This window comes from Budorcas taxicolor, chromosome 8 (assembly GCF_023091745.1).
Source record: "Budorcas taxicolor isolate Tak-1 chromosome 8, Takin1.1, whole genome shotgun sequence".
In the NCBI taxonomy this organism is placed as follows: Eukaryota; Metazoa; Chordata; class Mammalia; order Artiodactyla; family Bovidae; genus Budorcas; species Budorcas taxicolor.
This window is the reverse complement of record NC_068917.1, coordinates 72,975,757-73,002,283: the sequence shown is the minus strand read 5'-3', so window position 1 is coordinate 73,002,283 and position 26,527 is coordinate 72,975,757. Positions and strand designations below refer to the sequence as shown.

At 50.8% G+C, this 26,527-nt stretch overlaps 1 protein-coding gene across 1 annotated transcript; it reads right to left on the bottom strand.

The window, feature by feature from the left end:
* Positions 1 to 8,031: 8,031 nt before the first annotated feature.
* RHOBTB2 (Rho related BTB domain containing 2) lies at positions 8,032 to 25,785 on the bottom strand. The gene is made up of 10 exons (XM_052644896.1): positions 25,273 to 25,785; positions 20,759 to 20,960; positions 20,022 to 20,125; positions 19,290 to 19,475; positions 17,622 to 18,649; positions 17,203 to 17,321; positions 15,529 to 15,679; positions 11,158 to 11,246; positions 10,064 to 10,169; positions 8,032 to 8,732 (listed from the first exon to the last, which is right to left on the bottom strand). Exons 2-10 carry the CDS (start codon positions 20,948 to 20,950, stop codon positions 8,515 to 8,517), a joined length of 2,193 nt encoding a protein of 730 aa, XP_052500856.1. The 5' UTR covers positions 20,951 to 20,960; positions 25,273 to 25,785; the 3' UTR covers positions 8,032 to 8,514.
* Positions 25,786 to 26,527: the final 742 nt, after the last annotated feature.

The following is a 26,527-nucleotide window of genomic DNA, read 5'->3' as shown; positions in this document are numbered from 1 at the left end:
AGCAGGGGAGAGAATAGCGGTTGTGTGTGTGTATGTTGTGTGTGTGTGTGTGTATGTTGTGTGTGTGTATGTGTGTGTGTTAGTTGCTCAGTCGTGTCCAACTCTTTGTGACCCCATGGACTGTAGCCCACCAAGCTCCTCTGTCCATGAGATTTCCTAGGCAAGAATACTGGAGCGGGTAGCATACTTGTATGAGTCATACATGTATGTGTATTGTCTATTGGGTAAATCCTTAGAAGTGAAATTGTTGTGTTAGTGGGTTAGAGAATTTTATACTTTTGCTCAGATAATGACAGAGCCCTCAAAAAAAAAGGCTGGACCATTTTAACTCATGCTAAGAGTAAACATTCAGAAAACTAAGATCATGGCATCCAGTCCCATCACTTCACGGCAAATAGATGGGGAAACAGTGAAAGATTTTATTTTTTTGGACTTCAAAATCAGTGCAGATGGTAACTGCAGCCATGAAAATTAAAAGATGCTTACTCTTTGGAAGGAAAGTTATGACCAAACTAGACAGCATATTAAAAAGCAGAGACATTACTTTGTCCACAAAGGTCTATCTAGTTAAGGCTATGGTTTTTCCAGTAGTCATGTATGGATGTGAGAGTTGGACTATAAAGAAAGCTGAGCACTGAAGAATTGATGCTTTTAAACTGTGGTGTTGGTGAAGACTCTTGAGAGTCCCTTGGACTGCAAGGAGATCCAACCAGTCCATCCTAAAGGAGATCAGTCCTGGGTGTTCATTGGAAGGACTGATGCTGAAGCTGAAACTCCAATACTTCGGCCACCTGATGCGAAGAGCTGACTCATTTGAAAAGATCCTGATGGTGGGAAAGATTGAGGGCAGGAGGAGAAGGGATGACAGAGGATGAGATGGTTGGATGACATCACTGACAATGGACATGAGTTTGAGTACACTCTGGGAGTTGGTGGTGGACAGAGAAGCCTGGCGTGCTGCAGTTCATGGGGTCACAAAGAGTTGGACATGAGTGAGCAAGTGAACTGAACTGAAGAGTAAACAAGTTTCCTTGTTTCCCTAACCCTAGCCACATTGAACTTAAATTCTTTGCTAGTCTAAGAAGTAAAAATGGGGCACCACAGTATTGTGGTTTTAATTTCCATTCACATCACAGGAAAGGTTCTTGTGCCTTTCCTTTTCATGTACAATGTGGACTTGTCATGGTGTCTGGATATGAAGAGCTTGTTGTTTTAGTCACTAATTCATGTCCAACTCTTTGTGACTCCATGGACTATAGCCCACCAGGCTCCTCTGTCCATGGGATTTCCCAGTCATGAATACTGGAATGGGTTGCCATTTCCTCCTCCAGGGGATCTTCCTGACCCAGGGATCAAACCCAGGTCCCCTGCCCTGCAGGCCAATTCTTTACTGTCTGAGCCACCAGGCAAGCTCAATTCTATCCATAACTCCCCCTTAGTTTGCCGTCAGTGATATTGTCCAAACCAAGGAAGATATTTGATAGCTTCCACATCTCTCATTCCTTCCTTTTTCACCACAGTCCATATGGGACTCACAGCATGCTTGAGAAGAAATATAAATATTGCACATACAGGGCCAAGAAGTCAGAGGCTGTATCTATAAATCTGTCAAATTAAAGTCTAGATCTTGGCTCTAAAAAACATTAAGTGCTTTTGTGTCCACATAACTGGAGGGAGAAGAAGACTTTCACATAACCTGTCAAAAGCCTGTGGGTCTCCAATGGAAAACCCCAGGTATTATAAAAAGATTATTTTTTCTATGCTTCTACCACTTCTACGTTGATCCAAAATAGCAGGTATGATGTGTATTGTAATTTATTTCATGATCTATATCCTTGCACAAACAATTATTTTCAACTCGTCCCTTTAACCAAAGCAAAAGTTCTTGGGCTTTTCCCTCCTGTGCATCTCCACTCTGCCCCAAGGAATTACTATCAGCTGTCTTTTAAAAACGTTGATCAATTATTCCTTTGTGAACAAGTCTGTTCATATTATTACCTTTCCCAAGAAAGAAATAGACAGTTGGTTGCTTTGTATGATACATATGCTTATATTGCCCCTGAGAGAATTTTCCAGTGACTAAGTATACTTTTCCATTACTTTAGACTCTTGACCTGGCTATTGGTTTTCTCACCAGAATAAAAGGGAAGCTAGGAAATAAGTTTTGTAGTATTGACAAGTCATCCCTACTTATTATAAGACTTCTCGAAGCTGATCTCGAAGTTTTGGCAAGATATTCCAAGAGTCCAGAAAACTTATCTGCTTTTAAAACTTCTAGGCTTCTCCAATACAGCTCTGCTTGAAGTAGCAAACTAAGCTGTGATAAAAATTCTTTGTTCTGTAAATCCTCTGAGGGGACAAATATATCTTCATACTTCTTAAAATACTGAGCCATGTTTCTCTGAGTCTTGGCCTCTTCATTTTGCTTCATATTGTTCCTGGGTTTTAGAAGGACAACGTAATCATCACACACACACACACACACAAAATCAAAGGGCCTTTTCAAAGAGTTTATCCAGTAGTGAGACAAAAAGCTTTTCCTGTAAAATCAAGAATAAGACCAGGATGCCTTGTTTTACTACTTCTATTCAATATCTTATTGGCAATTCTATGCATTTTATTTTGGCTATTATTACATCAGCTCCACCTCAGATCATCAGGCATTAGATCCTGGAGGTTGGGGACCCCTGCTCTAGGGGCTGTTCCCTCTGTTGTTGGCGGTGGACTATGTAGGCGGTGTCATAGGCCTGGTTGCTAGGGCCTACCTTGTGTGGAGGCTGCCAGCTGTTCATTAGTGGTACCTGGTCACAAGGAAGCTGGCTGCAGAACCCCATGGGACCTGGAGCTAGTGCTGGCTCACTGGTGGGCATGGCCAGGGTCCAGAAAACTCCAGGGCTGTTGCCCACCCACTGGTGGGTGAAGCCAGGTCCTGGGGTTAGTGCCAGATGACTGGCAGGCAGAGCCATGCCCTGGAGTCTGGCCACAGGCACCAGGTATCCCGAGTTGGTGTCAGATCACTGGTGCAGGGTGGGGGTACGGGGGTAGTTCCTGACACAGTTGGGGATCGAATCTGGCATGTCCTGAAGCTTGTATTGGCCTGCTAATAGGCAGGGATGGGCCCAGTTGGTCCTAGGACAGGGTGTCACCTGCTGCGTACAGATTGCGTCCACAGTCTGCAGGACTGTGGTTTTCTTGCATTCTGCCCCCTGGTAGGTGAGGCTGTCCAGAGGCCAGCGAAGCTTTCTTGGAGGGCAGGGCCCTTACCTGCCCACTGGCAGGGGAAGCTGGGTCTTAGCCCACTGGTGGGCAGTGCCATGTCTAGAGGCATGCCTAGAGGTGGCCGTGGGCTCAGGACGTCTTTACTCAGCTGTCTGATGATGAGTAGGGCTGTTAGTTGTTTGGGCTGAAGCATCCCAGCACTGTGGACAGTGATTGCAATCATGAAATTAAAAGACACTTGCTTTTTGGAAAAGCTGTGACAAACCTAGACAGTGTGTTAAAAAGCAGAGACATTACTTTCTGACAAAGGTCTGTATAGTCAAAGCTATAATTTTTCCAGTAGTCATGAACAGATGTGAGAGTTGGACCAAAAAGGCTGAGAATTGATGCTTTTGAACTGTGGTGCTGGAGAAGGCTCTTGAGAGTCCCTTGGACAGCAAGGAGACCAAACCAGTCAATCCTAAAGTAAACCAATCCTGAACATTCATTGGAAGGACTGATGCTGAAGCTCAAGCTCAAGCTCCAATACGTTGGCCACCTGATGCAAAGAGCTGACTTATTGGAAAAGACCCTGATGCTGGGAAAGATTGAGTGCAGAAGGAGAAGGGGGCAACAAAGAGTGAAATTGTTGGATGGCATCACTGACTCAATGGACATGCGTTTGAACAAATTCTGGGAGATAGTGAAGGACAGGGAAGCCTGGCATGCTGCAGTCCGTTTGCATGCTGCCAAGCGTCAGACATGACTTGGCGACTGAACAACAATAACAACACCATCCCAGCACTGGTGCCTACAGGCTGTTGGGTGGGGCTGATGAACCCCACCCAACTCATTACCTACTGGGGCTAATGAACTAGAGGGCAGATCCCACGATAGTGCCTGTCAGCGCCCGTGTCCACCAGTAGAGGCTTCCAAGTATGGCTGTTATTGCTCAGTTGCTAAGTTGTGTCCAACTCTTTGTGACCCCATAGACTAGCCTGCCAGGCCCCTCTGTCAATCCCCATTATGGATCACAGTCTTGTCGTGGCAAAGGGGCTTGGATAATTCAATGAAGCTATGAGCTATGCTGTGCGGTGCCACCCAAGATGGGTGGGTCATGGTGAAGAGTTCTGACAAAACATGGTTCACTGGAAAAGGAAATGGCAACCCACTCCAGTATTGCCGTGAGAATCCCATGGAGAGTGTGAAAAGTATAGCTGTTACCAGTGTCTATACCCACAGCCTGAGCCGCACCCACCCACTGCCTCTCTGGGACACTCTTTCAGACCAGCAGGCAGCTCTAGCCCAGGTTTCCATCAAGTGACCACTTTTGCCCTAGCTCCCAGTGCATGTGTGTGCTCTTTAAGACTGAAGTCTCTGTTTGCTCCAGTCCTGTGGGACATGCAAAATTAGGGCCCTGCTTGCCTTCAAAGCCAAATGCTCTGGGGGTTCATCTTGCTGATGCAGGATCACTGGGCTGGAAAGCCCAAATGGGGGGTCAGAACTCTCCTGTGGAAAAGCCCTGCAATATAATTCTCTACTTTGTGGGTGGTCCACCCAGGAGTATGGTACTTGATGAGACTGCGAGTCTGCCCACTCCAGCCATCTCAGTGTGGTTCCTGCTTTCTGTCTGTAGTTGTAGAAGACCTATGCTGCTGGGGTCCTGTCTTTTTTATCAGTGCTTGTTCTGCAAATAGTTGTAATTTGGGCTGCCCGTGAGAGGACCCAAGCTCAGGGTCTTTCTGCTCTGCCATCTTGCCCAGTCTGTATTGTGATCTTCTTTTCAGAACAACGACATGCAAGGGGGCCTCTCCTGGTGTCTCCTCCCCTTCTCTGGCTCCTCCTCCATTTGCCCTTCCCAGTTCTTAGTGGGAGGTTTCCTTGCTTGACCACTCTTAGGGTGGAAGATGCACCCCAGCACCCTCAGTCCAGGGAGGGCAGATCACTCCCTCTTACTTCAAGAAATACTTTGCAGGCCCTTCAGCCCTCCTTCCACCACACCTGCCTCTGCAGTATTCCAGTCATGGCAGGAGGATGTTATGAAAGCAGTACTCCTCAGTGTATCTTTTTCATCTCAAAACTGTGTGCCCAAGGCTGGACCCAAACTAGAATTGGCTGAGTATTTAGGGACCTTCAGGGTATGGTGCTCCAGTGGAGTTTGGTAGGGGTCCTACCTCAGTGGCCTTGTTGCAATAGCCCTTTCCTCTTCCCTTTCAGAGGTCCTGCCCTACTGCCCCTCTGTTCCCCGGAAGTCACGTGTTTCTTGCTTTTGCTGTTCCTTTTGTGGAGGACAGTCTGCCTTCATCTTCAGAGGAAGATAGAAATGAATTCTTGTCAGTCAAGTGTCAGGTCACTTATCCCTTTTCTCAGAGGACTTCCTTAGTGCCCACCTAAAGTATTAGCCTTGTCAGTGTTCATCATGTTTATTTAAGGTAAGCTTGATGAGAGCATGAAGTTGCCTTGTTTTATGTCCAATCCAAAGAGCACCTGACCCACGATAGGCACTTGATTAAGTGTTTCACTAGTGGTTGCTCATCGTTTCACTCTTCTCCCCATTGGAAGTTCTCACCTTAGAAGAGTTGGAAACATCAAACAGTACAAGAAAGGCCATTAGGTACAAAATACTCATGTGTTTATGAATTCATGACCAAATTAAATATGCAATTTTATATAAAAAGAGGCATGTGTGGATTTTTCTTCCCCATCCTCCCATTCTCCTCTAGAGTAGTTCTGAGTGACACGGGTGCAGGAGTGTGTGTTCTTGCTGTGTGACCCACTCCTTCCTTCTCGCTTTTATGCCTCAGGCTCAAGCTTGCCCTGCGTGAATGTGTCTCCTGCTCTGACTCAATTTCTGGGCACCAGGTTCCTGGGGGACTGAAATTCAGCCCCTCCTCCATCCCTCTCCTCCCTGACTGGGCTGGCCCAGGTCCCGCACAGCCTCCCCAGGTGGTATCTAGGTCCCACCTGGGCTTGCTGGGCTCCCTGGAGGTATGGACTGGCTCTGACAGAGCTATTGGGAAGGGGTGGTGAGACCCTGCTTGCTGGGATCCTTCTGTGGTCTCTCAAATGTGAGCCTCCTGCCACCTCTGAGCCACCTTCCTTTTTTGTCCCTGTTGGCCTTTTTGCATCCTCATCAGTGGGCCAGATAACTCAGGCCTCCTCTCTCATGGAGACCTAATTCCCCTGCCATTGGATTTCAGGTCCTGGCTCTCCCATCCCCATGGAATTCTTGGGAGGCCCCCATGGCCCCTCCCACGCCCTTCCCAGAGTGAAGGTGCTGGTGCAGAGCAGCACACCCCACCTCGGAGGCTCCCCTTCACCTCAACCTCACCCTGAGCTCAGCAGAAGTGAGCTGACCAGCCAGGAGAGGGCAGCACATGTCTGGTTTCCAAGCCTGCCATCTGGAGGACTTGGAGGGGAGGCAGCCATGGCCTTGAAGTCTAGGGCTTGGACACCATGGCTCACAGCCACTCAAGACGCACGTGACCTGCCACCTCCTGCTCTTTCTCTTGACAAGGCCTTGACCTCAAATCTCTAGGTCTTGGCACCACAAAATGGATGCAGAGGTTCCATTTTTGCAGGGTTTGCTCTATGCCAGATTATTGGGGGTGGAGCCCCCCACACCGGGCCCTGGGACCAAAACCCAGTCCCTCTCCCTAAAGCATCTTTCTTAGATGAGATGAGTCCTGAGTGCTGAGGACAGGAGCTCAGTCTCTCTGGCTCCACCTTCTTCAGAGGGACCCTGTGTTCTGAATCTAAGAAGGGTGTGTGGAGTGAGATACAAATCAGAATTAGAAAAGGGGGAGAGGGTCAGTTGTGGCCCAGCTTTCCCCCATGGGGCTGCAAGATACTGTCTTAATCCTCCACCATCCTCCAGGCTCCTCCCTCCTCTTCTCTGGACTGACCTTGGTTTTGCTCCTGTTCAATTCCCCCATTCTTCCCTGTTATCACCAACCAGCACTGAGTAAGGTCACGTGCTTCATTACGATCCTTCTTGACAAGGACTCCTATTCTCCATGTCAGTGCCCTTTTCCCTGACCTTTGACCCCTACCACATCCCACCCCTTCAACACGGTCATAACCTATGGAGTTACCTGCTGAAGTTGAGAACAGTCTGATTCTCGTGACGGGTCCAACACCATGATGATTCCCGAGCCCACCCTCCCCACCCCTGCAACCTCATCCCCAGCATGCTGAAGGCACGCACTGTGCCCTCCAGAGTCAGTCAGAGGGGCCAGGACGTCCTCGGTCACAGCCTGTGACACTGCTTTCCTGAAAAGCATCGGAGTCAATTCTACCACCTCGACCATTTCCTCATCCACATGGTACCCCTGCTTGGCTTTATAAAAATGAGAGCCATCCAGGGTCTTTTTCTGCTTTTCTTCCTTTGAGGGGATAGAGGCCACAATGTTTTTGTCGGTGGTGATTTTGTTCATTACTGTCTGCATTTTTTTGCAAAATTTACCCTCTCCCCATAAGATGCTGTGCTGCCAGCAGCGGGGGGAGGAGCCCAAAGGAGCATGGGATTGCTGTACTCTGGTCCCATCACCCTCTACTCTCTCTCCCCCTGTTCCAGTGTTTCCTTGGGTTTCCGTCTCCAAACCTGAGCGGTAAAGGATCAGGGGAAAGAGAAGTTTCTCATTGCACCAAGAAGCACTGCTTCCAGGGCTGCAGCTCTGAAAAACCTCTGCCACCTTCTCAGGCCTGGTTGCCCACAGCCCCGGAAGCAATGCTGACAGAGGCGGCTTCTGGTAGCTGCACCACAGGGGTGGAAGCCTGGAGTTGGGCTCTGAAGGCTTAATTTCTACCCTGACTTTTCCAGTGAGGATTTGACAAGGCTCCATGTGGAAAGGCCCACAAAGCCTCTGTAACCCTTCAAGTCCATAGATGGAGACGTGGGGCCAACAGAGGTAGGACCCTGCCTGCCCACTGCTGCTCCCTGGGAGGGGGCTGCCTGTGCAGACCAGGACACACAGCTTCCCAGCAGGAGAGTTTCCCCTTTGATGTTAGGGTTCTCCGACCCACAGACAAGATGTCACGGTCCTCAGCTCTCTCCCCGACGCCCGCCTCCCAGGAGTTGTCTCCCGGCTGGCCGTGGAATCAGGACCTCTGCACAGGGCCACTGCTCTGGTCCACGAGGCCAGGCTCCCTCCTCTCTGTGCCGAGCTATGTTGGCTGGTGAGAGCAGCTCCACCCAAAGGGTCCTGGTTATGCGAGTCCTCTGTCCCTGGGAGGTGGAGGGGGCGATGCGGAGGGGCAGAGGGGCAAAGACAAGTGGGGACAACAGCAGCAGGGTCAGAAGAGGGTGGCAGCATCTCAGACCACAGCCGAGGAGGAGGATGGGGACGCCGAGGAGGCGGCTGAAGAGGACGCCGAGGACGGACTATTCCAGAACAGCCAGCGCCGCTTGGGCTGCCGCTTCAGGTGCAGATAGTCCTCCTTCTCACGCTCCTTCCGGGCCCGCTGGTAGTGGTCTTCCTCCTTCAGGTACCAGACGGGTGGCCACCGGTGTTTCTCGAAATACTGCTGGTTTTCTGGGGCAGAACGGCAGTAGGGCTGGGTGAGGAAGATGCAGGAGGAGGGGCAGAGGGACTCCCACCCCTGCCCCGCTGCCATGGAACACGCCTCTGGTCCTCCTAGGCCCACATGCCAACCCCTGGGGACCAGAAGCGGAAGCCCTGCCTTCACTCAGCCCCCAAAGAGAGTCAGCTGCCCAGGGAGTGGAGCCGACGGTCCACACTGGGGAAAGGCGTTTCCACTTGCACTTTTCTTCAAGTCAGAGGGAAGATCCTACCAAGGCTCGGAGAATAAAGCAGGCTGCGACAAGGGATGAGGGAGAAATGGCGAGAAGAGCTGTGGGCAAGAAGATGCTCGGCCTGGCTGGGGGGACAGCAGATGCAGCTGGCAGAGCTGAGGTTCTGAGAGGGGAGGTGCGGGGGTGGGGGTGTGCAGGAGGTCAGATGGGACGGAAGGCTAGGCTGAGGGCTTTGGACTTATTCTAGAAGGTGTGTGGGCTCCACGGAAGTTTGGCACCAGGGAAGTGAGGCAGTTGGAGCTGTGCTTTAGAAAGAAAATCTAGAAGGGTGACGAGGAGAGAGCAGGAGTGGGAGAACTGGTAGGGCACTGGTGGGAGGAGGGTCACAGCAACGCAGACAGTGCCCCGTGAAGGCCACGCGGTGGAGGCCAGCCACACCTCTCCCTGGATCCCATGAGTCCCGGATCCCTCGACTCCTGTCAGGCCCCAGGACCTGAGACATCAATTAAGCAGAGACCAAGCTGCAGGGACCCCAGAGGATACCCAGATCTGTGTTGTCTAAGCTGTGACTTGTGCCATTCCTAGGTTATGAACTTAATGTCATGAGTCATGAACAGTATTAAAAACAATTGATAACTTTTTCAACATGTGGAATAGGTCACAAGATAAAATGTAATTCTTGATAACCTAGAGGGATGGGATGGGAGGGAGGCTCAAGAGGGAGGGGATATATGTATAATTGCAGCTGATTTGTATTGTTGTTTGGCAGAAACTAACCAACACTATAAAAATTAATGAACAAAAATGTATTTCTTATTGTGGAGTTTGGTCCACAAACATCTAAAAAAAATACCACCTCTAGTCTGTACCTGTGAAAAGCAGAAGCTCAGAGGGGCAGAATGAATTGCCCAAGGTCTCTGGCGGGCCGGGGTGGGGGGGCCGCCCTCCACGCCAGCGCCTTTTCCAGGACCCCCTCTGCTGGGCTGGGTGCATGTTTGCAGGCTACTCCCCACCCACAGGGGTCTTTGGCAGCCTCTGGGTGCCCTGGGGTCAGGTCAGAGGCTTGGACCCAAGGAGAGGGAGGCGACAAATGCCGCTGGGGATGCTCACCTGGGGACATGGCCTTCATATCTCGGGGGAACTTGCGACACACATTGTTGTAGTTGGTGCAGATGTGGTGAAGACACCAGTCAGCCAACTGGTACGCACAGTGGAACTGGGAACAGACAGGAGCATGTCTGTGCTGGGACCCCTGGGCCAAGGTCTGCACACAGATGTCTACTTTTGCCTTCAGAGCCAGAGCTTTGCTGCAGCTGGGCAAAGGCCCTGAGTCACAAAGAACCCACCTCGAGAGGCAAGGCCACACAAAACCATGACGGAATGACATGCATTTGCTCCTTGGCACCATCCCCACCTCACCTGTGACCTGCCCCCAGCAGCCCCAGAAACCCACAGTCCTATGAGGTAGCCTCTTACTGGGTCTGCCCTCCTCAGAATGACCCCTCATCCTCCATGCTGGACCTGAGCAGCCTGCACTAAGCTGCTGACAAGCGGGCTTAGAGAGCTGACCTCCCAGGCATATTTTAACTTCATAAACTAATCTTTAGAATTTTTGGCACCCTGAGGGCTGGTAGGGGAGATTTTGCTTGCCTGTTTTGGGTGGCTCAGACAGTAAAGAATCTGCCCGCAATGCAGGACACCTGGGTTTGATCCCTGGGTCAGCAGGATCCCCTTGAGGAGGAAATGGCAACCCACTTCAGTATTCTTGCCTGGAGAATCCCATAGACAGAGGAGCCTGGCAGGCTAAAGTGCATGGGGTCACTGAGAGCCAGACATGACTGAGCAACTAACACTATCACTTGGGAAAATGCAGGTAGGAAGTTCATCTTAGATGGAGAGTCCCCAGTGTGCCTTAAATGACCTCAGCAGGCAGCAACCACGTCTGTACAGGGCTCTGGGCTTCCCTCCCCTGCCCAACGGTTGCCTAAAGTCTCCGTCCCTTCCTGCCACAGCCAGCCTCTCCTCTTGGCGTGTTGAGGTGAATCCTCTGGCCTGGAGGATGAGATGGGTCTGCCCACTGGGGGAACCAAGTCTGTCAATGGGTTTCCTTCCTACCCACCACCCCCCGAACCCTCCCCCTTTGCTGCCAACAGGCAGAGCCCAGAGCTGAGAATGTTGGAGAGACTCCTTCCCTGTCATCCTACCTGAGCCAGTTCCAGGAACACAAGGACGTCCCCATCGATGTCCACCATCATCTGAGTTGCTTCCATCAGCCCAGTCACTGTGTACTGCTCTGTGACACACAGCCAGGAATGGGCTGAAGAACCACAGGAGTGGACAGGCTCTTGTTCATCCCCTCCCCGACCCCAGCAGGGGCCCACAGCAGGGCAAAGAGAGCTCCAGGGCCAGTCCCAACAGACCAGGAAAGGCCACAGGAGATTTAAGTCTGCTCCCACCAGTGAGGAAACCAGGAAGGAGACTGGAATAACCTATGAAGTTTTTTAAGCTACATATGTTGCAGCAAGGAGTTATACAGGTGGGGTGAAAGTCCCCACCCCTGAGAATCAGCCATTGATACTGATGGGAGAGGGTATTAAATCTCAAATTTGCTGAGAACTATGGATTAGAACTAAGGATTAAATCAAGTCGTTCATATTAACTTAAATTTTGTAACAAATTGTGTACTAACTTTGCATTTCATGTTAAGACCTTTCTAGGGAAGAAGTAAATACTTTTAGTTCTGAATTTTAACTGTATCAGGATAAACTGATAAAGTATTTTATCTTTAAAAGTAATATGTCTCAGCTGAGTTCATGGAAAAAGACCTAGAAACAACAGCCATCCCAATAGCAAAAGCATTGCTAATGCAAATATTGTGGCCTTGAAATCCCATTTCCAACTACAGGAAGCCAAGACTTCTCAGAGAAATGGCTGATTCCAGGTATGGGGCAAGAAGTGTACATGATGAACCGGACACATCTTGTCATTCCAGAGCATCAGAAAGCTCCTCTAGAGACTCCGCAGCCAACTTGAAGAGACTTCTACAGGTTAAAGGAACAGTAGAGTATCTGAGTTTCCATAAAGCTAATTGCAATTATTTAAAACCGAGAGCTGGAATGATTGCCGGGAGAAACATCAATAACCTCAGATATGCAGATGGCACCACCCTTATGGCAGAAAGCGAAGAAGAACTAAAGAACCTCTTGACGAAAGTGAAAGAGGAGACTGAACAAGTTGGCTTAAAACTCAACATTCCGAAAACTAAGATCGTGGCATCTGGTCCCATCACTTCATGGCAAACAGATGGGGAAACAATGGAAATACTGAGAGACTTTATTTTGGGGGGCTCCCAAATCACTGCAGATGGTGACTGATGCTGTGAAATTAAAAGATGCTTGCTCCTTGGAAGAAAAGCTATGACCAACCTAGACAGCATATTAAAAAGCAGAGACATTACTTTACCAACAAAGGTCCATCTAGTCAAAGCTACGGTTTTTCCAGTAGTCACGTATGGATGTGAGAGTTGAACTATAAAGAAGGCTGAGTGCTAAAGAACTGATGCTTTTGAACCATGGTGTTGAAGACTCTTGAGAGTCCCTTGGACTGCAAGGAGATCAAACCAGTCAATCTTAAAGGAAATAAGTTCTGAATATTCTTTGGAAGGATGGATGCTGAACCTAAGACTCCAATACTTTGGCCCCTTGATGTGAAGAACCAACTCATTTGAAAAGATCCTGATGCTGGGAAAGATTGAAGGCAGGAGGAGAAGGGGACGACAGAAGTTGAGATGGGTGGATGGCATCACTGACGCGATGGACATGAGTTTGAGTAAGCTCTAGGAGTTGGTGATGGACAGGGATGCCTGGCATGCTGCAGTCCATGGGGTCGCAAAGAGTTGAACACGACTGAGCAACTGAACTGAACTAAAAACCAATAGAGTATGTTCAAGTCCAAAAATTCATAATCACATGTAATATTAATAACAAAAAATCAACTGGTCACTCTCAAAGGATGATAGGAAACAAATGTGTATCTTGAAAACTGGTAAATTGGGACTTCCCTGGTGGTCCAGTGGCTAAAACTCTACACTTCCAATGCAGGGGACCCAGGACCAACCCCTGGTAAGGGAGCTAGATCCCACATGCTGCAACAAAAGATCCTTCATGCCACTACTAAGACTCCACTGCAGCCAAATAAGTACCTAAATATAAGAGAAAGGAAAACAACTGGTAAATTAAAATACCACATATTCACCTGCCTTTCCTACATGAACTATTCCACTGGGAAAACAAACCATAGGTGAGGGAAAGTTTCTCTCCTTTTGAAAGTATTCCAACAGATTAAAAAAAAAAATAGACCGAACTGGAATATTACCATTTCACAACACTTAATAAATGAATGGCAATAAAACTCAATGGCTGCTAACACCACAAAAAGAGAGAAAAGCAGATGATCTATGCCTCTTGATGAAAAGCAGAAACAACCTACAAAATGTAGTCTCACCAAAAGAAGACTGGATCTAATCTCGCCTCTAGACCTGAAGGCCAGTTGATAGGAAGGAAATATGTTATACTACAGAAAGGCAATCAGTAGAAAAATCTAGGTTCCCTAGATCAGAGGGTTGTTCCAACATATCGCGAGGGAAAGTTTTGTTTTTGTTTTTAACAGACAAGGTACTTACAGATTACAAAAACCTTAAAAGATATATAAAAAATAAAATCATGCTATAGTGTTTCAGGATGAACACTTGGATGATAAAACTATGAGGAAGAGTAAGGAAGAGCGATCATAAAATCTTAGAGCAATAGGCAGAATGGTTACTTTTGGGGTGGGGAGAGCCTGTTGTTGAGAGGGACAGACTGGGGACTCTGGTTTGGCGAGCAAGAGCCACTTTGGTTTGTGATAATTTATTAAGATGAACACATATTACATGTTTTTGTGCAATATTTAACATTTTTAAAATTAAGCTTAAATTAATAACTTCATAGTAAGCTTATATCACAAAACATGTCACTTATACAACACTTGGCATTTTCCACTGTTCCTTAACAAGGTACATGGAAACATATTTTTTAAATGTTTTTTAGCAATTATGAAGCATTTCACAGGAAAGGCCATTCAGTGTTATATTCTATAAGCCTTTCTATGCAGCAGTGAGAGGTAACATTTTTAATGGCTACCTTGCAAAATCCATCCACCCGTGCTTAACCAGGGTGCCTGTTTGACGTGTTTCTGATTGCTTGCTATCATGAAACAAACTTAAAGAAACACCTGAATACATTTTTTTTTTCATTTGGGCCATTTCTTTGTAGCAAGTCTTTCAAAAGTTATTTAGTCTAAGAGTTTGGACTGTTTTCTGTGTTCTGGGAATGCTGCACCACTTTTTCAAATTGTTGCAGCTGTGATTTATCATTTATTTATTTACTGGTCCCACCTCTCAGCGATCTTAGTTCCCTGACCAGGGATTGAACCCTGGCCCCTGCAGTGGAAGCACAGACTTAACCACCAGACCACCAGGGAATTCTGCAGTTGAAATCTTTAGAAGCCTCTTACTCTCTGCCCTAAAACCCTCAGTGTCCCCTGGCCTGCCTCTGCAGGCTCAGCTCTTAACATTTGATTCTGGTCAATCATTTTCACCTCTTCCAGGGACCAAGCGCCACCTTTCAACTCATTTCTCATCATAGGATCGCTGCTTCCCTCATAGCAAGTCCCAATCTTGATCATCTGCCAAGGGCCACAGCATCTCTAACACCAGGTCCTTCCCTGAACCTCAACTCAGTATCTGAGGCCTTGCTCTCTGCCGCCAACCCACCCAAGGACATTAATCTGGACATCAATGCCAGTACAGGTACCAACACCAACATCAATGGAACGCACATGCTGACTCCAGCTCAGGAGCGCCACCTGTCGGCGGGCACGACAGGCTCCAGACGACTTCTCATCTGCACTACACCATCTCTCCTCCTGCCCTGGGACCCCAAGCGCGGCTCCTTGGTCTCCCTCCTGCCCCAGTCCCTGCTCCACCCAAGCCTCTGGGGTTGGTCCATCCTGAAACCTGAGCTCTAGCTCGTAGGATCTTCCAGGAATCAAAGAATTAGGAGTGACCAACAATTAAGTCAATGTTTACTGTGTTTCTAGAAGAAGAAAGAGAAAGTGAAGGTGGAAGAGAAGAAGGAAATGAGAAAGGGGAAGAAAAAGGAGAGGAAGGAGGAGATGCAAGGGTAGGAATGAGGAACAGTGTTCTGTTCTTTCTGACTTCTTCAGCTTGCCTGAGTGTGGCCAAGCTGAGAACCTCGAGCCCTGGCATCTACTGGTGCCCACTTGCTGCGCCGCAATAACCTCTAGAGAGACCTATAAGGTGACCCCACCAAGCATCCCTCTCACACATTTCTTTACATCCACGTCCTCACCGCAACCCCAATACGCACCGACGTATCTCACGCTATGTAAACGTATCCCCTTGGTGCTGGCGGCCTGTCCCCTAGGAGGAGACAGGTGAGAGAAGAAATCACGTCTCCCAGGGGGTCCCCTGACTCCTCCTCCTCCCTGGAGGACCCTCCCCTGGGCTTAGCTACCTGTGAGGGCGACCAAGTGCGGCAGGCAGAGGCGGTTGGCCAGGATGATGAGTTTCATGTCGTCCAGGTCGGGGCTGGAGGTGAACATGCCAGTGTACAGGTACTCCAGCACGGCCCGCATGCAGCTCTTGCTTGTGTAAGGAAATACCACCTGCGGGTGGGAAGGAATGGAGCAGGCTGCAGCAAGGTCCAGCTTTCAGGAAAGAGCAGAAGTTCTGAAGAACTCAGAAGGCTCTGGCCTGGACAGTTGGTCTCCCATAGACAGGCCGCCACCCCTCTGCAGTCCCTGGACCTGCTCAGAACCCCTTCTTCCCCAAAGGCTAATCTCCCACACCAACAGCCTGCAATGAACCCATCTGCTGAGCACCTGTGAGCAGGGCTCCAACAGCTTTTACAAGGACCTGGACTCACATTAGCATCCTTCTGGTTTGGAGGAAGCATGAAGGAGTCCTTCCGGTCACCTGTACCCGGCCCCACTCTATCCTTCAGGGAGCAGTGCCAAGTGGGATGTGGATGAACGGAGCAAACACCAGCTGATCTCTCTGGGCTGCTCGAAGCTACAGCTCTGGGCCTCTGGGATCTCTCCAGAGCAAGACCAACACAAAAACTGCTTTCTCATCAGCCGCCAGCCTCTCTAGGCTGCACTGGGAATTGGCTGGAACTTTACAGCTGCTTCTGTGGCTCTGGAGAGTTCCCATCTCACACTCTGCACATCTCAACCCACTCATGCTTCAGGGAGCAGAGGCAACTCAGATCTCAAACTCTCCTCTTCACCTCCCAGAAGGCTCCCTTTCCAGTGTGTGCTAAGTCGCTTAAGTCGTGTCCGACTCTGTGCGACCCTACGGACTGTAGCCCGCCAGGCTCCTCTGTCCATGGGATTCTCCAGGGAAGAATACTGGAAAGGGGTGCCCTTCTCTCCTCCAAAGGATCTTCCTGACCCAGAAATCTTAGGAAATCCCTTCTCTGGGTTAGAGGATGCTATGCTCTAACATTCTTTGTTCAGCTTTTCATTCAAGTGTTTGCTGAGCACTGACTAAGGGCCCAGAGCTGAGAAGGGTACTCAGCAGAAATAAAAGACCTCATCCCCATACTCAAGGGAAACCTCAGATCAGCTAGAGAAACTTGGTGTGGACCCTTGGAACTTTAAGCAGATTCACAAAGGAGGACACTGTGAACTACAAGGCTGAGGTATGGACAGTCAGTGTCACAGTTCAGAGAAGGGTAGAAAGGCGGTCAGACTTGAACTCCAGTCTTGATTTGGCTAGAACTCCCACTGACTCCTGATGTTTACTCTTAGTAATTTTCTACCCACTGACTCCCACCCTACACCTTGACTATAAACCCCACTTGATCATGCTCAATTAAGAATTAAAACCAGTTCTATACTGAGATCTCTTTTCCCCTATTGCAATAGTTTCTGAATAAAAATCTGTTCTTACTGCTTTAAGGAAAAAGTTTTTCTAAACTATAGAGCTAGGATGTGACCATAATTCCCCATCTTGGTATATTGCAAAGTCCTTGGCTATAGGAGCCATCTCATAAATGTCTCTTGGGCCCATCACTTGGTGGTTTGGACAGAGTCAAGGCTGAAGGAAGTACCGTGAAGAGACAGATGCCTCAGATGGAAAGGGAGTATACCTCTCTCCCTCCCAACCATTTCCATCCTAGCCTTACCTCCCTGGTGGAACTCTCCACAAATGGCCCCCCAAACATGGCAGCCATCCAGTCACAGCTAGAAATCAACAGGGGCTTGTGGGCACTGATGGTGCCATCATCCAGGATGAAGGTCACATCTGTTGGGTGAGAGAAGACGCATCACGTGAGGATGGGGTGAAAGAACGTGGGACAACCAACCCACAGGTCGACACTGCTCCCAGATGACTGCTTCCTCCTGAAGCCACAGTCTGTGAGCACCACATGACCACAATCTCAGGCTGGGGGCTCTAGGTTTCAGGAGCAGAGCCACGGTATCTCCAGGACATTGGTGGCTGAGATGACTCAGACTGCTTCTCAGACCGACCCAGATTCTACAGAAGGCTCCTGGAGGGAACTCCCCTGCCTTTGGGACACCAGCTCCTAAGCCTGTTTCATACCTGAGAAGGTGCCTTTGGCCAAGCACTCCTTAACCCGGTTGGTCCGGCGGACATGGAAGGCCTTGGTGATCTCCTGGTTCATGAAGGCCTCGTTGTTGAGGATGTTGGCCACCATCATGCGCAGATCAAAGACCTCAAGCAGCTCAGCGATGTGGGCGATGTGCATGAGGTCTCGCTCATTCTCGTCCAGCTCCCCTGTGTACAGGTACTTGAGAACAGCCCGGAAGGGCCCTGGCTGGATGGAGTTGTCCATTTTCACCACCACCATCAGCCGGGATTTGTAAGTCAGTGGGTCTTCTGTCATCTCTTCCTGGATGCTCACAAAAGCTCGGCTCCAGGAAGACAGCACTCGACCCCGCCCAGGCAGGTACCCTGTCCCATTGCCCCGTAAGATCCCGTCGCTGGTGGATGCCCGGAGCCCAACAGGCCCAGAGCCCCCACCCTCCTCCACGCTCTCACACACGTCAAAGCTGGCTGCCCGGAGCAGGAAGTCCCGGCCATGGTGGTGGTGGTGGTGGTGGTGATGGTGGTGGTGTTGATCAGGGTGACCCCGATGGTCCTCTGAGCAGGGGCCCCCTGACCCCGAGGGTCCCCCCAGCTCCCCCTCACTCAGGTCCATGAGGAACAGGTCGTAGAACTTGGAGGAGGACGTGGAGAGGTAGATCTTGTGGGCGAAGATGCGCACCCGCTCCTGAAGCACAAGGATGACGTCTGCACACAGCGGGTCCTCCAGGAGGTGGGCAGGGCACTCCTCGCTGCTGGAGGGGGGGTCGGGCACCACAATGAGCGGGGGCGGCGGCTTGGGGGGCAGGAAAGGCGCCTGCAGTAGGGGCCGCTGCACATTGCGGAGGTGGGACTTCCAGAACTGCAGGTGCCGGCGGGAGATGAGCGCTGCCCGGATGGCGTTGTCGAAGACATCCTTAATACCGAACTGCGCCACCACGCTCGTCTCGTAGTAGGGGATACCCAGCTCCTTGGCCACCTCTCGGCCCTTCTCCGGGGGAAGGATCTCATTGGGCTTGATGGGCCTGGCATGTTCAAGAAGGGAAGCCAAATTCATGTCAGTGGTGGAAGGGTGGGGGGCAGGGAGATGCATTCCCCCAATCCTGTGTGTTTTTCACCTGACTGGGGGAGTCCCCGCTGAGGATCTGGGGCTAAGCCCCGTTCCTGCCCTGCTCATTTCCACTCCCTTTCTCCTCTGTTTGGCCAGATCCTACCATTCTTTCAAGGCTCACTTCTAATCCCTTCTTCTTCCAGGAAGCCCTCTATTATCTATGGTAGGCCCCGGCTCAAAGTAGAGGGAGGGCCGACTACCTCTCTGGCAATTAGCATGCTGGTTTATAACATATTCACCTATCCAGTTCATCTCCCAGCAAGATTATAAGCTCCTTTCATACAAAGATGACCTCTCCTTCTCCTTCTCTCCTCATGATGCTTAGCCCAGTATTGCCCACTCAGTGTGTAATGTATGGATGGATGGATGGATAAAAGAATGACTATTCTTACTGGCCCCCTATGTGAGTCTGGTTCAAATGGAGGGAGAGAAGTGAGGCTCTGTGCATTCTCTCAGGGCTGAGCAGGGAGCTGAGAGACACACAACTTCCCCCCACCCCTTCTTCCCCTTCCCCATCTGCCACCTTCCCCTCCTTAGGCACCAGGACTCCCTACCTAGCCAAGGGTCTCCTGGCCCTATTGACAGCATCCAGGTCGGCGTAACGCAGGTCCAGCTGGCAGCCCACCAAGATGACAGGTGCTCGGGGGCAGAAGTGCTTGATTTCTGGGTACCACATGGTCTTGACATGGTGGAGGGAGTTGGGGTTGGCAATGGAGAAGCACAGAACCACCACATCAGATCTGGGGGTGGGAGAGAGTGAGGTTATAGGCAGTAAAAGCTAGTGATGTTCCCTGCTGCTGGAACAAGGGAGGACACATACCCAACGGCACCCCTACACTGCAGTCCCACGACTGTCATATCGGCTCACATGATCTTACCCAAAACATTTAATCATAGCACCTCCTATTTCTGTACCCCCAAGTTAGCACTTGAGAGCCTTCGAAGACTCTTGGGTTGACCTCACAGCTCTCTTGTGATTTAGACATGACACTTTTACCATCTCATCTGAAAAAACTCATCTCAGAATGGCCTTCCTAATTGCTCAAAGTCCCAGCGTTACTGGTTAACAGGGGAGAACTGAAATTAGGCCTCCCAACTGCAAAGCCGGCTCCCTGCCCAGCCCGGGCTTCCTTCCCATCAAGGGTCTCCCAGGGCAGTTTTCTCCATTCCTTCCTCCCAGTTTCACAGAGTGAAACTCCTTCTACTCAGTTTCACAGAATGTCCTCATACCTCAGGGAAAAACCCCATCCACTTGGCTCCCTGCAGGCAGCAGGGGCCTTCCCTACCTCCCATAAGCAAAGCGACGGTCTTTGTGGTGGTCTCCGAAGGTGTCCCAGAGGCGGAGAGAAACGCTCACATCATCTACCACGTCTCGGGAACGTTCTAGCACCTGGCAGGGGGTGGGGAGGAGACGGGGTGGGACAGGGAGAGAGGAGGGAAGCAAAGACAATGGTTCCTGGGGGCCCTGCATGCCAACTCGGGGTGGGGTCAGCTCACTCCTGGGTGCCACAGCATCGGGGCTGGAGGGACAACTAGTGTCTCCCTCTGTGTGTCCTAGAACACCTGAGTCCCCTAACAAGAGCTGGCCAGGACAGAAGAGACTCCAGAGAGCAGATAGTCATGGGAGGGATGTGATCTCCCAAGGAGCCCGTCCTCGTTCCCAGCTGTACCTGCCAATCAGATGTTTCCCAGCCTTGGGTCTTCTGGTATCATTAGCCAGCAGTTTCTTTTCTCCCAGCAGCTCTCATCTCTCCAAAGCACCACCCCTTTCCCAGCTCCAGGGCTTCCCATTACTGGGGGCTATGTTACACAAGATGCCCCAGGCTTCTGCTCAGACAAACAAAAAGGGCTGGGGACCCCTCCCCTGGGGTGGGCTCCCCTCAGGCCTCTCCCAGGGATCTGTGCTCTTCAGCTGCCCCTACTCAACCTTTAAAGGGCTTCCGTGAGCTAAGCATAGGCCCCCTCTGGAGAGATCCCTGGGGAAGAAGCCCAGATAAGTGAGGCCATAGATTTGCAACCTTACCTCTTGGCATACCCGATACTGGTCAATGGCCCAAACCGTGGGCACGTGGGTGGCAAGCAACTGGTACTGGGTGAGGGTGGCATTGCAGGCCCGGGCACAGATAAGCCTGGTCTTGCCCACAGCGTTGTCCCCCACCACCACGCACTTGATGGTCTCTACGTTTGGCCTTTCATAATCCATGTCAGAATCCATTAATTGGGACCTGAGGGAGAGAAGAGAAACAGTCAAGACAACTTCGCACACCAGCCCCTGAGGGCCAGGGCCAGCAGCTCTTCTCTGCCGGGGCTGTGGCCTCTCTGAGCATCTGAGCAGAGAGAAGGACAAGGGAGTGGGTAGCTTTCCGGGCACAGACTCCACAGGGGCCCGAGAAGACAGGAGTCCCTTCAGGCTGAGAGGCACAGCTCCACTGGGTGAATCTCTGGTCTTCCTCCTGTTGTCTCCATCCTCCAGCAGCAGGGCTTCTGGTTGGGGAATGCCAGAGAGAGATCCCAAGGCGGAGTCTGCTCGGGGGCTAGTCCCCACTCTCCTGGGAAGAGAGGTGTCTGCCTAGGAAGCTCATTTATCATCTGCTCTCCTCCTCCAGCCCGCAGGGCTGTGAGAGCAGAACAAACAGTGAGAGGAGGGAGTCAGCGCCAGGTCCCCACCCCTTCTTCCCAGCATGCCTGAGGGCAGGGCCGCTGAGAAAATTAAGATGAAATTAAATTAAAACTTAAAAATTTAAATGAAAAAATTAAATTAAGATTTAATGGACTTGTCAGACTGGGCAGTGGCCCTCCTGGCCGCGACCTTTGCCTCTCTGCTTCTCTGGCTGTCAATTTCCAAACTCCAGCCTGCCTGTGGCTATCCTTCAACCCCAGCCCCATTACAGAGATGCTGAAGTTTTTTGTCCCAGATTCTCCAAGCTGAGGCGGCTTCTGGGTGCACCTGAGCAGTCCACAGGCCTCTCCTCTCCTCTTGTGGGATCGTCCCATTGCCTAAGGGGCTCACTCAGTATTGAGATGGTGGTAGTGGGGGTAAGCAGTAGCCTGGGACAATACGTGTGTGTGCACACACTCAGTCACTCAGTCGTGTCCAATTCTTTCCGACCCCATGGACTGTAGTCCATCTCCAGGCAAGAATACTGGAGTGGGTTGCAGGGGATCTTCCTGACCCAGGGATCCAACTCACGTCTCCTGCACTGACAGGTGGATTTTTTACCACTGAGCCACCTGGGAAATCTGGGACAATACACCCCATGGCTAGTGAGCCTTCCCATCCCCTACACAGGCCTGCCCTCCAAGTATCCTGCATCCAGTTTCAGGGAAAATGAGATACACTCCCTTCCACATTTCTCCTTCCTAGGGAGGAGGAGTCTCAAGCTGGAAGCCCCCAGACACCAGCACTCCTGGAAGGATGCTCATTAAACTGGCTGCACTGGTAATGGGAAAGCAGAGAGTCAGAAACTCGGGCCTAAATTTCTGAACAAATGTTTGCCTCAGTTTCCTTCTGTGTTAGGTAGAGAAGCGGCTCATCCACCCACAGAGAGGGATGGCTCAAACGAACGAACAGAAGGTCCTTCTGTAGTCAAAATGTCATGTCAGTGTTTAAAAAGCTATCTCCAGGAGGGGGCCCTGGGCTTTTAGGGGTTTTTGCTGACAGCCTCACAGTTGGCATCCACTCCCCTCTGGAAGGGTTGAAGAGAGACGGTAGGGGTAGTGCAGGCATTATTAGCAAGCTTGGTTTCACCAGGGTCACTGACCTGCCCCTGCTCACATTCCCTGAGTGCCTGAAGTCAGCTGGGGGTTGGAGCAATTTGAAGGACTCCTTCCTAGGCCAAGGAAGGCTGAGCCCAGAGGAGTCCTGGAGGCTTCCCAGGAGCTCTCACTGCTGAGCCATCCAGCCCAAGAGCCTGGCCACCAGCAGCAACAGAGGAGCTCAGCTCCTGCAGGGCTGTAACTAGATGCCAGCATGCAGGAATGCAGACCTGAAATATCCAACGATGGCAACTGGGATTTTGCTCAAGTGGATGCATCTGCATCTCAGCCACCTTAGCAAAAAGTACAGCAAGGACTTTCCAATGAGACACCCGCCTCCTCTTTCTTGGAATTTTACAGGATCTAAACAACCAGGGGTCTCTGTGCAGGTCCCTCCCTAGTTTCCAGTGCAATCGTCTGCCTCATTCCTTCTCCTTCCTCTGCCCCTTCTCACCCTCTCCAGCAAGCAACCATTATTCTGCCCACCATCTTGCCTCCCCCCAAGTTCACTCTCCTGACGAAGAGCGGGAGCTCCACTCTGACAGTTCCTCGTCTCAAGGCAGACAGCGGGAAGGATGTGTTGGCACTGGGAGGCATCTGAGTTGTGATTTCTGTTTTATTAGTTGAGGAACAAAACAGATAGAATCCCCAATACAAATATACACAGATGTAGGAGAAAAAAAGAAACCTACTAGCCAACAGAGCTTCTTTCTTAAATTGAGGTCCTAGCACCATGGAGCTGTGTAGACAGAAGAGGGGATGAGAAATTGAGGCGACACGTCAGCTCTCACACCCAGGAGCAGCTGGATGGTGAGGAGGATGTCAGAACACCAGCAGAGTGGTTCAGTGCTGGTCCAAGATTGCTGAGTCTACAATTCAAACACTCAGTGCACACCCTATGCACCTCTAGGTTTAAGCAGGGGACAGCCAACCAACAAGCAGAAGAGCGACACTCCGCTGGGAGTTTAGACAGCAGACCTGTTGGGTGTTCCTCTGGCTGAGCGGCCCCTCCCCATCCATTTCCCCAGCTCCCCTGCAGTCTTCTCTTACTTGTCCTTTGACTTCCTCCCAATTTTGATCATTCTCACCCACTCCACCCCCATCCCAACTGCCTGACTGGCAAACTTCATTCACCGTCTAATCTGGGAAAGGGCAAATCACTTCATTTCTCTGTGCCATGGTCTACCCTTCTGGAAAATGGGTATGAGGGCATCAGAAGCAAATCTTGAATCTTGATGAATCTGTGCCAAGACAGCCTGGGCCAAAAGGAGGTATTTGCCTTCTTATGTAACGTGGTATTATATAATGCCAGATTACATATCTCTATGTGTAATTATACCTCTCTTTTAAGATACACACTGGCCCAATTAAGCGAGCAGAACTCTTAGTCTAATCAGGCCTGTTTTTAGAAGGATCCTGTCCTGGAGATATGATGCCATTGTCAACAGTAATGTAATTTTTGCTCTAGAATATTGCTACTTCACAGTAATGGTGCTGGTATACAATGGCACAACCCCCTCAATAAGCCTCTCAACTTCCCCTTTCCTTCTGGCACTCTCACCTTCAATGACTCTAGACTTTTCCACAGAATTGCCTCATCCCCATTCCTTCTGAGCCTCCTGATTAACTTCCATACACTATGGTTTCCTTGCCACCTTGCCCTGGCTATCAAGACCCCCAGGCCACTCCTCTTCCTCAATGATTCCAGAGTCACCGAGATGTTCCCTTCACACTCCATCCCACAATCCCTGTCCCCTTCTCCAAAGACAGCCTCCTGCCCACCAACGTCCCAGGTCTTTGTACTCAGGCCAGGTCAGAACAAAAGGCGTATGCTCAAATTAGCTACAACCCTTATAGGCTCCCAGACCCACCTCCATACCCCTACACACACTCTTTGCAAAGCCCAGAAAAGCCCCCCATTTCCCTCCCACAGCCGATAGGAGGCTTGCTCATCTGTAGCTGCCCTAGTCTGGTTGTCAAGGAAACAACAGAATCTCCCTGGGAGCCTGCTTTGTCTCCTAGCAACCAATATCCCACATCCTGCATCTTACAAAATACAAAAGGGAAGAATGTCTTGAAAATGAAGGTAAAGATCAAGGAGGATTGGCAGGATGAGGAAGAGAAGACCCTTCCAATTAAAGAAGGCTCCCACTGGGTCGCTGACACCGTAACACTGGGGTTGGGGGGGAGCAGAGAGATGAATCCCTCCACAGATCCGATGGGCATCAAGGCCCAAAAAGATGCTGAATAGTCATGTTAAACAAAAATGCAAGCCTAAACACAGAATAAGCCTCCTCAAACATCAACAAACAACCTTAAGGATTTCTCCCCTTAGTTTGCCAGAACTCAGATGCACAGACTGCAATGGAACGGGTTGAAAGTAACATATCCAGAATGGCAGAAACAAACAAAAACCCCACATTCCATTTAATATTTTTAACGGAAATATTTCCACTACTCTGGACCTTTTCTCTTGACATGCTGTTCTGCACACACATACAAAATAAATTTTTTTATTTAAATCGGGGAAGGGGAAGGCCACTGCATGCCACGGCAATCAAGTTCTTTTCCTTTTCCTTTCCCTAGATAAACCCAGAAAAGGTTAGTCCCCCGCCCGCTAAGACCCCAGCAGCCGAAGCTCTAGTCCAGGGACGAGAGGACGCCCGAGGGAAATCAGGACCGGCGCAGACACGGCCCCCGGGAGGACGCAGAACGGGGAAGAGGCGCGTTTCCAGAGGCTGCTCGCAACCCGGCCATAATAGAAATTAATCATTTACTTACACCGCTACATGTGACAGGGTGATTTCTAGTGTAAGGAACACATCTCTTCCTGCTAAGCACGCTCATTTTAGTGAAATGGCTGGGGTCACTCCGCGGGTGCAAGTTAGGACGATACCGGTGCCGCCGCGCTGCTGCTGCTGCTGCTGCTGCCGCCGCTCAGGCTCCGGGCCCGGGTCGCGTTACATCAGAAACTCTGACAGAGCAGCCCAGGCCGGACGGCGGGCCGGGAGCGGCCGCGAGCGCGGCACTGCGGCCACTGCCTCTTCCGGATCAGCATCTCCCGGCGCCCAGTGTCACGGAGGCGCGCCGGAGCCGGGCAGCGGGAGGCCGCTCAGACCTCCGCGGCTGGGCCGCGCCGCCGCCAACGGTCCTCTCTGGCTGCGGAGGCCGGAGGCGGCGAGCAGCAGTGGGCGAGAGGGGCGAGGCCGCCGGTGCTACGCGCCTGGGCCCGCTCCGAAGGCGAGGCCACCAAGACGCCTAGCGCTGCAGTCCCAGGGACCGCTCGCGACCTCCTTTTTTCATTCACAAAAAAGAGAAAGGGGATTAAAAAAAAAAGAAGGGAGGGAGGGAAAAAAGGCGGGGGCAAAATCTCACCCAGAACGCCAGCCGTGACAGGTACCGCCCTTCGCGGCGTTCCGTTGGTCGAAATCAGTTGAGGGGGCGGGGAAGGGGCGGGGAAAGAAGGGGATTGGGTGTCCCGGAGGCCCCGCCTCGCGACGTCGCTTGTTTCCTCTCCACCTTCGCTCCCCTCGCTCTCACCCAGAGGGACGCCGAGTAGAGAGAGGCTCTAGGCTCGCCTACGGGGGCCGGGGTTGCGTCCCTCTACCTGGCGAAGCTCCAAACCTCACTAAACTCACTCAGGGTCACCCTCCTTTCTCCGGGAGGCAGAGAAAGAACTCCTACAAAATCCTAGTCAGCCCTGGAAGGGATGCGAGTTAGGGAAGGGGATTTCGACATTTTTGCTTTGTCCCTTAGCCCCGGGCCTCCACCGCTTGCCCAGGGAAAGAGGAAGACAGCGTTTCCTCTGCCAAAAGGGACGCTTTTTTCTGGTGTTTGGGGGCCTTCCTCCCTCCATCACCGCCCCTGCAGCTACAGACTATGTCTCCAATTATGAGTTTCAGGGTGAGTCCCTGTATCACCTGCACCTGTTTACCATGTAGGCCTTCTCCCCTCTCCCTTTAGTCCAGCAGGCTCCTCTTCCATCCCATATTCAATCTATTGCCACCTGGCTTTCACCTGTATCTAATGCCCTCTT